Source organism: Erithacus rubecula (assembly GCF_903797595.1).
Source record: "Erithacus rubecula genome assembly, chromosome: 23".
Lineage (NCBI taxonomy): Eukaryota > Metazoa > Chordata > Aves > Passeriformes > Muscicapidae > Erithacus > Erithacus rubecula.
Genome location: NC_136675.1, coordinates 6,910,863 through 6,922,040, shown reverse-complemented (window position 1 = coordinate 6,922,040; position 11,178 = coordinate 6,910,863). Strand labels below are relative to the sequence as shown.

Below are 11,178 nucleotides of genomic sequence, written 5' to 3'. Positions count from 1 at the left end.
TGTACAGCCCCACCCAGGCTGGTCCCAGCCTCCAGCGATGCTGGCTGTCCCAGACAAGGTCTCATCACCTTCTGGAGAAATGACACAAACTCTTCCTATCTGTTCTGGAAAGACCTGCTGGGCCGGGGAGAGCAGGATCTGGAGGGCGCGTGGAGGGCTGGCAGGAGGGGCAGGCAGCTGCCTGTACCCAGCACTTCCCTGCCTGCCCCCGGCCCCCTGATCCCCTCAGGGACCAGGGAAACCCAACCTGCCTGTGCTGGGTTCATCCCAGCTGGCTGGTGCAGCATGAGGTCCTCTCCGAGGTGTCCCCCGGGGAAAGCAGCCCTGGGGCTTGGGAGGTGTCCCCATTCCCGGGTGGGGACCTCGATCTCAGCCTGTCCTCGGGCTGACCCCAAATCTCCGCCGTTGTCCCCAGGCTGGGTGGTGACACCGAGCAGCTCCTAATGGGAGATGCTGGGATGTTGGTGCACCTTCAGCTCCCTGCTCAGCACTGCTGTGTCAGCTGCTTCCCAATCCCAAAGCCAGCAATAAAACCCAGGCACAGGGACGCCTCTGCTGGCATCCCCCCAAGCCCAGGTAGCACGTGTGTCCCCGTCCCCTGCCCCGACCCCCGGGGATCACAGCGATGCCCACCCTGCAGCAGCCACAGGGAAGGCTCAAGGGATGCTGCTCCTCATGTCTCCACCTCCTCCTGCTCACCCTGCAGCTGGTCCCGATCCCAGCCAGGCCCTTTCCCCACAGAGCAGCTTCCCTGTTGTTTTCTGGGCTTGTTTGTTTGCTGCATTTGCTGACTCGGCGCAGCCCTGCTGCCCGCCTGACTCATCCCGCAGCTCGGGGCACGGCACAGATCCTGCACACTCACCTGTGCCCCGCCAGGCTCACCTGCGCCCCGCCAGGCTCACCTGCGCCCCGCCAGGCTCTGCACAGCCCTCAGCCCACCACGGTGCGTGGCACAGCCCTGCCTGGCCGGGCAGGGGGACCCACGGTGCCCCCCACACCCACCATGGGCCAGGATGGATGGCACGAGCATCACAACAGGCCCCAAAGCCACCTCCTGTGCTCACGGGATCCTCCCAAAATGTCCCGCAGGATCAGAGGGAGGTCTGTGGGGTTTAAAGGGTTGCTTTTGGGGGGGCTGTTCCTCGTGGGGTTTTTCTCAGCTCTCTCAGAGACTCCTTCTCTCCCTGCAGCTCTGCCAGCCCCAGCGTGGCGGCCGCGGGGGCTGAGCCCGGCAGCGCGGGGAGCTCCGGGACCGCGGCATTCCCTGCCCGGGCCCCCGGCATGGAGCCGGCGTGCCGGCACAGCAAGAGCAGAGCCTTCATCTCCAGCGCGGAGCTCAGCATGAAGCAGGGAGCCGCGGGTGCCCCCGAGGGCAGGTCCCGCTTCCAGAAGGTCTCGCTGGTGTCGCGGCGCCTGGAGAGCAGCGCCGGGAGCGCTCGGGGCCGGGACGGGAGCCCCTCCCGCGTGTCCCTCCTGCTGCAGGCCTGGGAGAGGGAGATCGTGGAGAAGACGGGCTCCAGCTCCCCGACCCAGCGGGAGCACTCGCCCTCCCTCAGCCTCCTCAAGGACTTCACGGCGCACGGCCCCATCTTCTCGCAGGTCTACGCCCCGGCGCAGCGGCCCCGGCGCCAGGACGAGCGGGGAAAGGGGGGTCCCGGCCGTGACGACTCCCCCTCCCCGGCCGGAGCCCCCCGCGAGGTGTCCGTGCACAGGGAGAGCTACGTGCACGGCACCCTGCTGCCCACCCGCCCCGCGGGGGCTCCCGGTGCCGCTCCCGGTGCCCCGAGCGCCGCCAAGCCCGGCCGCGCCCCCGCCGTGCCCAGGGCCAGGCAGGTCACGGTGCTGCGGACGGGCAGGGACGCGGCCGGGCCGCGGGGGGCTCCAAACGGGACACGCGACACTGCGGGGACCACCAGGCGGGACAGCCCCGGGCAGGACGGCAGCGGCTCTGCTGCGGCCGCAGCGGGCGGGGAGGACTCGCCGGGCGCCACAGAGGCCGCTGGGCTGCTGGCCGAGGGATCCCCCGAGGAGAAGGACTCGGCACAAGCCGAGCCCTCGCCGGTGAGGGCAAGTCCGGGAGCCGGTGACGGGCCCGGGGACCCGCGAACCAGTCAGACCAGCTCCCCGCAGTGGCCCTCGGCAGGCGCCGCTGGCCAGGCTGATCCGGCTGGCGCGGGTGAGGGAAGCGTGGCAGACGTGGATGGCAGCATTTCAGCCACGCCATCGAGGACAGAGAGCCCCCCGGCAGCCGGCAGCACCCCCGAGAACCCCCCCTCAGAGGTGGCCGATGGAGCAGAGCCTTCATCCGAAACAGCAGCGTCAGAAAAGGCTGAGATCGAGCTGGAGGGGGATGAGACGGCGGGAGACCCCCAGGGCACAGCCCAAGAGCCTGAGAGCATCCCAGAGCCACCCACCGAGCCCCCAGCCCCTCAACCCCCGGTTGAGAGCCCCCCGGACGCGGCCGAGGAGGACCCCGAGCTGCTGGTGGACATGGAGATCTTGGTGGACACTCTGCGCAACATGGAGCCCTCGGAGATGCGGAAGGCGCCCAAGACCCCCCGGCAGCCCCGCCCGTCGGCGCTGGGCCGCTGCGCAGCCCTGCCCCCCATCCACGAGCACCGCGTGGCCCCCCGAGCCCCCCTGTCCCTGCCCCAGGCTCTGCGGGAGCTGCTGGCCCGGGGCCCGGCGGGGCCGCCCCAGGAGACCCCCGAGGAAGAGGAGGAGATCGAGAATCCCTACCTGAGCCCCGAGGAGCGGGCGGCCATGGGGACCCTGCGCGGGGCGCCCAGGGACAGCGTGGGGGGCCAGGCGTGGGTGGAGGGGGGCTCCCTCCTGGGAACACTGGGAGATGAAAAAGCCAAACTGGTGGCCGGGGGCCCGGCTGAGCAGAGTGGGCTGTTCCGAGGGAACGTGCTCAAGGGCATGGCGCTGCTCTCCCACTTTTTGGAGCAGCGGGCAGCTGGAGCTGATGAGGGCAAGCCCTACTCCCGCCTGGACAACAGTGTCCTCTACAGCCGCTTCGTGTCCCCCGGCGCCGCCCTGCTCGAGCTGCCCGACGGCGACGGGGCCGCAGACTCACCCTGCCCCAGGGACCACAACGGGCTGGACCATGGTGGCCATTCTGGCCCCGAGATGGCCATGCTGGAAGCTCTGAGTTCTGGCTCTGTCCCTCCTGTCACCGAGGAGCCAGAGAGCACCGTGACCCTGAGCCTGGACCATGCTGTGGTGAGTGAATCCTGCACAGCGCCCTGGGAAGTGCTGTCCTTCCCGGGGGTGTGGGAAGGGGGTGGGGGCTGAACCCTGGAGCTTCCTGCACTCTTCCCAACGCTTGGCTTGTGCTCCCAGTCAGAGAGGCCATGGGGTGAAAGGGCAGGTACTGGGAAAAGTGATGGGAAGGCACTGGGAATGAGTCATGAGAGGATACTAGGATAGGTGATGAGAGATGGGATGGGATGGGTGATGGGAGGATACTGGGATGGGTGATGGGAGGATACTGGGATAGGTGATGACAGGATACTGGGATAGGTGATGCAAGGATACTGGGATGGGTGATTGAGGATACTGGGATGGATGGATAGGAGGTCAAGTGATGGGAGGGTACCACCACGGCTGCTGGGAGGGTCCCTGGCAGGTGGCAGGAGGGTCGGGGGCAGACGGGAGGCTGATCCCCAGCAGAGCAGGAATGCTCGAGGTGTGGCTGCTCGGGGCGGTGGGAGGGCCGGGCAGACGCCAGACGCGAGGCTGCAGCGATGGCTGCTGCATCCCGTGTCCCTCCGTGCTCCTCACCCTCCTGTCCCCTCTCCTCTTCACAGCAGGAGGACAAGGAGGGCTTGGAGAAGATCAACACAAGACCTGGCAAGGTACAGGGAGGGCGGTGGGGCCGGGCAGGGCTGGCTGGCGGTGTGGCAGCTCTTCCCTCCGTGTCACCCCTTCCCAGATCATCCTGTACTCCGACGCCGGTTTCGCGGGGCAGAAACGGGAGATCTGGGACGATGTCCCCGACGCCACGTCCTGGGAGCTGTCTCACACCATCTCCATCCGAGTCATCCGAGGCGGGTAGGGACAGCGGCGGGGACACCGGGGCGGGTTTGGCTGCGACTGGAGCTGTGCCCGTGCCGGGGATGTCAGCCAGGTCACAGCCCGGGGTTCAGGAGTGACCGACCTGCGCTAATTACCGCGGCGGTGGCAGCGCATCCCCACCCACACTGTGCTCCGGGGGCAGCTCAGGGCTGCGGGTAACGCGGGGTTCCCCCGGTAACGCTGGGTTCCCCCCGGTAATGCTGGATCCCCCCCGGTAACTCTGGATCCCCCCGGTAATGCTGGATCTCCCCCGGTAACTCTGGATCCCCCCGGTAATGCTGGATCCCCCCCGGTAACTCTGAATTCCCCCCAATAACGCTGGATTTCCCCCGGTTTGCCCCCACCCCGCTCCCAGGTGGGTGATGTACGAGAAGCCGCGGTTCCGCGGGCGCAAGTGCGTCCTGGCCGAGGGGGACGTGGAGATCGACAACCCCTGGACGGCGTACGGGGACAGCAAGGGGGACAGCAAGGGGGACAGCAAAGGGGACAGCAAAGGGGACAGCAGAGGGGACAGCCGGCAGCGCCGCGGCAGCCGCCCGTTCCGCATCGGCTCCTTCAAGCGGGTGGTGCGGGTGAGTGCAGGGACCCCCGAGCCCCCGGCGCCCCCCGGGCGGAGCGGGCGGAGCCCCGAACGCTGCTGTCCCCGCAGGATTACCGCACCCCCGAGATCAGCCTGTTCGCCCAGGAGAACGGCGAGGGCGCCCGGCTCCGCTTCAGCGGCTCGGCCGAAGACACCCGGCAGCGGGGACAGGCGCTGGCTGCCGCCTCCATCATCGTCCACTCGGGCCTGTGAGCGGCTGGGGGGCTGCGGGGGGGCTCCAGCACGGCAGGGAGCGGGGTGTGACTCCTTCCCCCCTTCCCCAGGTGGCTGCTTTACTCCAAGCCTTTCTTTGATGATGATCCCTACGTGCTGGAGCCGGGCGGGTACCCCAATTTAAAGGCTTGGGGAGCCAAGGACCCATCCATCTGCTCCATGCATCCCATCAGGCTGGTGAGTGCTGGTTCCAGGGCTGTGGGGGCTGTGTCCAGCTGTGGGTGAGTTCTGGCAGATCCTGGCTGCCATCAGCGAGATCAAGCTGTGGAAACAGGCCAAGAAATGGCTTTGGAAAGTGTTCCTGTGGGTTAAGGGTGAGGGAAAGCTTCAAAAGAGCTTCTTGAAAGAAAATGACCCAAAAACCAGCTCAGGCTTTAAAGGGTGGCAGCGGATGTGCCTGTGATGTCCCCCAGTGTCACCACAGCCTCACTGGCTCCTTCTCCTTCCAGGGCTGCCCCGTCGTGGAGAGACCTGGTGAGCCACAGGTGAGCTCTGGGGCAGCTCAGGATCATGGATTGGAATGGCTGTGGGACCTTTCTCACCTTCCTCACCTCTCTCACCTGTCCCCAGGTGCTGATCTATGAAGCTGCAGCTTTCCAGGGCCGCAGCTTCACCATCAGCAGAGACATTTATGACCTGAAGCGCCTGCCCGAGCCAGCGCTGCCCACCGTGGGCTCCCTGCGTGTGCTGGGGGGCTGGTGAGTGGCACGGGGGGGCAGGGCTGGCATCCCAGCTGGAGCAGCCTGGGAAGGTGATGGTCAGCCCTGGGAAGGGCTGTGGTCACTTGGGAGGGAGGGTGTGGGTGGTGTCCCCGTGCCCCAGCAGGTGGAAATCCTCTGGAGTGCTCACTGCCCGTGTCTGCCTGTGCCACAGCTGGGTTGGCTACGAGAAGGAAGGTTTCCGTGGCCACCAGTACCTGCTGGAGGAAGGGGAGTACCAGGACTGGAGGCACTGGGGTGGCTACAGCGAGGAGCTGCTGTCCCTGCGGCTGATCCGGACGGTGAGGGCAGGGATGGGCATGGCTTGGGGATGGACTGAGCCTGGGCAGAGGGAGCCAGGCACCCTCAGCCCACCCTCACCCCCACAGGGAGCCTTCCCTGCCTGTGTCAGGCAGCTGGGCATGGCTGGGATCCCCCAAACTCACCCGAGCCAAGGTTTGGCAGCTGCTCCCACCCTGCCCAGGGTGCCTGAGGTCAGGCAGGAGCCCGGCTGTGTGTGTGCCCAGCCTGCAGCCCCTTCCCCTGACATACCACGGGGCTTTGGGGGGGCTCCTTCTCCCCATAGGACTTCTGTGACCCAGCACTGGTCCTGTTTGAGGCCATGGACTTCGAGGAGGGGCCGAGCGTGGAGCTGAGCGAGGCGCTGCCCGACACGCAGCTGGCTGGCTATGGCACTGTCACCCAGTCCATCCACGTGCTGAGCGGAGTGTGAGCCTGGGGATGGGGCTGGGGGGCTGGGGGGGGACCCCTGGGGGGGGAATGAGCCAGCACTCACCTCCTCCCCACAGCTGGGTGGCCTACGAGGGCCCCAACTACTCTGGCGAGCAGTACATCCTGGAGAAGGGGGTGTACCGCAGCTGCGAGGACTGGGGGGCCACCGACTGCCACATCGCCTCAGCACAGCCCATCCTGCAGGTGAGGGACACCCCCTCCCCGTGGGACCCCCCCCGGGGCGGTGGGGGTCACGGCCAGACACCCACCAGCCCTGCTCTGCTTGCTTCCAGGTCAGGGAACACAACCTGCACTTCGTCTCCAAGGTCAGGGCTGGGGGTGGCGAGGGGGACGCAGCCCCTCGTGGGGTGGTGCTGATGCTTTGCCCCCTCACCGAGCCCCTCTGCTCCCCCTCCCCAGATCCTGCTTTTCTCAGAGCCTGACTTCTTGGGGGATCACATTGCCTTTGAGGAGGACCAGGAGGCCCTGCCCGAAGCCTTCATCCCACGCTCCTGCCGAGTCCGTGGGGGCAGGTGGGATGGGGACAGGGTGGGCAGGCGGGGGTGCTGTGTGTCACAGGAGGGATGGATGCCTGCTGTGATGGCTCTGACAGCCCAGGAATGCTCCTCCCCACCAGCTGGATCCTGTTCGACGGGCAGGACTTTGCTGGGGAGCAGCACGTGCTGTCCGAGGGCGAGTACCCCACGCTCAGTGCCATGGGCTGCCTCTGCTCCACTGCCATCTGCTCCTTGAAGAAAGTTCCACTGGTGAGTTCCTTCCCCTTCCCCTTCCCCTTCCCCTTCCCCTTCCCCTTCCCCTTCCCCTTCCCCTTCCCCTTCCCCTTCCCCTTCCCCTTCCCCTTCCCCTTCACCCTTCCCCTTCCCCTTCCCCTTCCCCTTCCCCTTCCCCTTCCTCTTCCCCTCATTTTCCCCTCTCATGGGCACCCCCAGTTCTGGCTCTGCACCCCTGGATCTCTCACTCCTGCCCCTTGCCCCCACCCCACAGTTTTTCTCAGAACCCTCCATCTTCCTGCACGGGCTGGAGTGTTTTGAGGGGAAGGAGATCGAGCTCAACTCTGAAGTGAGGAGTCTTCAGGCAGAGGGTTTCAACAACCACGTGCTGTCGGTGCGGGTCAAGGGAGGGATGTAAGTGAGCCCTGGTGCCCTGGCAGCCTGTGGCTGTCCCTGCCCGCCCAGGGTGACGTCCCTGTGCCATGCTGTCCCCACAGCTGGGTGCTGTGTGAGCACGGTGACTTCCGAGGGCGGCAGTGGCTGCTGGACTGCACTGAGATCACCAACTGGCTGACCTACAGCGGGCTGCAGCACGTGGGGTCCCTCTACCCCATCCGCCAGGTGAGGGTCACCCCTGGGAGGGCACAGGGCACTGCCCCCGCAGGGTGAACCCAGATCCCCTCGTGGGGCACGAGGCTCAGGTGCAGACAGAGCTGCCAGCCCGCTCGGGGTGGGCTGGGGGAGCTGCAGAGAGCAGCTGACAGCTCTGCCACGGGAAGGTGCCACCAGCTCGGCCCTGCCACCCCAGATTCCTGTCCCCCACCCTGGGAGTGGCTGCCTTTGTGGTGAAACACTCCCTGTGGGCAACGGCCTTGTAAAACCCACGGCATCCCAGCGTGGTGAGCCGTGCCCATGGCAGGACAAGGGACAGGTCACGGTCACAGCCATGGCCCAGGGGACCTCCTGGGGGAGGAAAATGGGGACAAGCCAGGGCTGCAGGACCCAGGTGAGGTCCTGGAGGGGCATCAGAGCTTTTGGGTGTGAACAACAGGTTCCTCTCGTTGCAGAGACGGATCTATTTCCACATCAGGAGCAGGAAGCTGGAGCTGTTCCTCTCGGTCCCCGACGATGTGGAGGACATGAAGGCAGGGCGGGTGGTGGTCTCCAGCCTGAGCGAGCAGAGCAGCTCTGTCTGGTACTACGAGGATGGGCTGATCAAAAACCAGGTCAGGGCTCAGGTGTGACAGCCACCGAGGGACCAGGACAGTCCCTGGCAGGCACTGCTGGGCACTCCCCATCCCACAGTCTTTTAGGGTTTATAACACTTTTCCCAGCCTCTAATCCCACCAAAGATCTGGTGGAGATGTGAAGTCATCTCTGCCTTCCCTGCAGTGTTTTTGTCACCCTCATCACCCCCAGCTCTCACCGAGGGCTGTTCCTGCTCCCCCACAGCACCAGCCGTGCTGACAGGGGGTCCCTGCCCCGTGTCCCTGCAGGTGGCCCCCACCATGAGCCTGCAGGTCATCGGGCCGGCGGGGAGGGGCGCCAAGGCCGTGCTCTGGTCCGAGACGCGGATGCCGCGCCAGACCTGGAGCGTCGACTCGCAGGGACGGATCCACAGCCAGATGTTCGAGGACATGATCCTGGATGTCAAGGGTGAGGCTCAGCCCTTCCCCAGAAATGAGGGGTCTGCCCATGATGTGGGGTCCCATCAGGAGTGGGGTGTGCCCTCCCCAAACCCTCCCCTCGCCCCGCAGGCGGCCGAAGCTACGACCGGGACCACGCCATCGTTTGGGACATGGCTGATGAGAGACCCACGCAGATCTGGGACATCCAGGTGCTGTGAGAGGCAGAGCTGCCACGGGGCAGGGGGGACACCCTGCCAGTGTCCCCACCCTGGGGCAGGAGGCTCAGACCCCACCCATGCTGCACCCCAAGCACCTCTCTGCCCCAGCTGCTGGTGTGAAGGATGAGCATCCCTCTCCATCACGGGGGGACCACCCCACCTCCCTCCTGAGGCCTGAGCAGGGTCCACAAAGGATCCCAACCAGCGTGGGACCCTCTGGAGGGCAGCACAGCCCCTCCCCACAAGTGTTCCTTCCCCCCGAACTGTATTTATGTACGTGTGTAACATACAGCCCTGCTGTACAAATGTCTGTCTTTTACATTGCCCCAGTACCCGTTCGGGTAGCAGGACAGGCAGGAGGACACGAGGCACTTAGAGATTAAGATCAGCCCGGCGGGAAGGGACACTGAAGAAAGTGAAACCCCCTCAATACTGCAGAGCTCCCAGCACGCTGCAGCTCCGCCCGGGGCCGCGGCCGCGCCTTACAGGAAGTCAATGCAGCGTTTTCAGGGTTTATATAAACTCCGCCGAGCTGTGATTGGCTGAGAGCGGGAGCTGGCGGAGCGGGATTGGCTGGCGTTGAACGCGGGGGTCCCGGCCGGACCCGCGGAGCCTTCGGGAACACTCGGGGGGCACTCGGGGATACTCGGGGGGCACTCGGGAACACTCGGGGGGCACTCGGGAACACTCGGGGTTGCTCAGGGATACTCGGGGGGCACTCGGGGACACTCGGAGGACATTGGGGGACACTCAGAGGCACTCGGGGGACACTGAGGGGACACTCAGGGATGTCGGGGGACCCTCGGGGATCCCGGCCCTGCTCCCCCTCCCCCGGCTGGGTCCAGGCCCCTCCAGCCCCGAGGGTTGAAGCCCCGGTGAGGGGCCGGTGCTGCGCCCCCCACACCCCCGCGAGCCCCGGTACCGGAGCGGGAGAAGGCAGAGACCAGCCCGAGGTGTCGGCACCAGCACGTTTATTGTTTTGCTCCCCGAAACCGGGGGAATGAGGGGAACAGAGGGGGCCAGGAACGGGAGTGGTGCCATCCGGAGATGCCATGGTGGGGACGCTGTTCAGGGGATGCCATGGTGGGGACGCTGTTCTGGGGGTGCCGTGGTGGGGACGGTCACTTCACGGGCTCCAGGGACCCCCAGGCTCAGCGCAGGTGCAGCAGCAGCGCTGCCAGCACCCCCAGGACGATGGAGAGGAGCGGGGGGCTGGCGCAGGGCGGGCTCAGGCTGATGCTGCTCTTGCCCGTGATGTTGCTCGGGACAGGATCTTTGGGAGCAGAAACCTCATCCTTGGTCTGGCCGAGGCACTGGGAAAGAAAAAGAGCTTCAGACATCCCTCCCAACAGCAGCACTGCGGGGAAAGCCCTGACACTCCTCACAGGATGGTCCTGGGGGCAAAAGGAGCCCCCAGTGCCCCACCCCAGGCAGGACAAGCAGCCTCCTGTCCCCCGGCAGGTTCCCCTTCACACTCTTGGCTTTGGGCTGGTCCCAGCGCAGCGAGGGAAGTGAGATCCCCCTGGAATCTACGCTGCCTCTAACCAGGGGGTTTTAGCAATTAGGGGGGAAGTGGAATCAGGGAGTGGTCTCTGCTGCTCTGGCTCTATAAGGAAGTGGTGAGAAGGTGATGGGTCACAGCCCTGCAGCAGAACAAGGTGGGGTGTAGGAAATGCCCGTGCTGGAAACGAGGGACGGGGGGAGGGACCGTGTGTGAAACGCAGAACAGCCAGGGTGGCAATTTCAGGGCAGTTTCCTTCCCTCCCTGACACTGCTCTGCTGCTGGAAAATGCTGCTGTTTCCCACTGCCCCACGCTCCTCCTCAAAGTTCTTCTAGAGATGAGAAAGGACCAGGAATGCAGCCCAAAACTCTGCTCTGCCCCTTCATCTGGCTTACAGAGGGGGAATCCCAAAATGTAAATGCACCCTGTGGAGCCATGAGTGAAATAAGCACAGACAGATCAGGCCCCACTGCCAACATGTTGTAGGAAATAAAAAAAAGAAGAAACCAAAAGCAGGCCCAAAGGGCATTGTGGTCCCCAAAAGTGCTGGTGGGTTCATCCCCACCCAGCCAGGACGGAGCCCCCCAGCAGGAGGGGAAATAACAAACAGTGGGGAGAGGTGAGAGGAAACCAGAGCTGCGTGTGCACCCAGCCCTTCTGACCAGCCACGCTCAGCATCCCAGGGCTGGGCAGGGAGAGGGGCTGGAGAGCTCAGGGTGAGGTTACAGAGCTCAGAGCTACTCTCAAGTCAAGGAAAACTTCCAAAAAGCGCCAC

General features: G+C 65.5%; 1 protein-coding gene across 1 annotated transcript; it reads left to right on the top strand.

Annotated features, from left to right (window-relative positions):
* Positions 1–1,065: 1,065 nt before the first annotated feature.
* Positions 1,066–8,901, top strand: CRYBG2 (crystallin beta-gamma domain containing 2; the record flags this gene model as incomplete). Its single annotated transcript, XM_079325582.1, has 19 exons — positions 1,066–3,225; positions 3,813–3,860; positions 3,938–4,056; positions 4,436–4,652; positions 4,730–4,869; positions 4,945–5,071; positions 5,344–5,379; positions 5,465–5,592; positions 5,768–5,894; positions 6,179–6,321; positions 6,402–6,528; positions 6,618–6,650; positions 6,745–6,857; positions 6,962–7,091; positions 7,330–7,469; positions 7,553–7,676; positions 8,123–8,281; positions 8,552–8,711; positions 8,813–8,901. The coding sequence occupies exons 1-19, from the start codon at positions 1,282–1,284 to the stop codon at positions 8,899–8,901; spliced, it is 4,104 nt and encodes a 1,367-aa protein (XP_079181708.1). The 5' UTR covers positions 1,066–1,281.
* Positions 8,902–11,178: the final 2,277 nt, after the last annotated feature.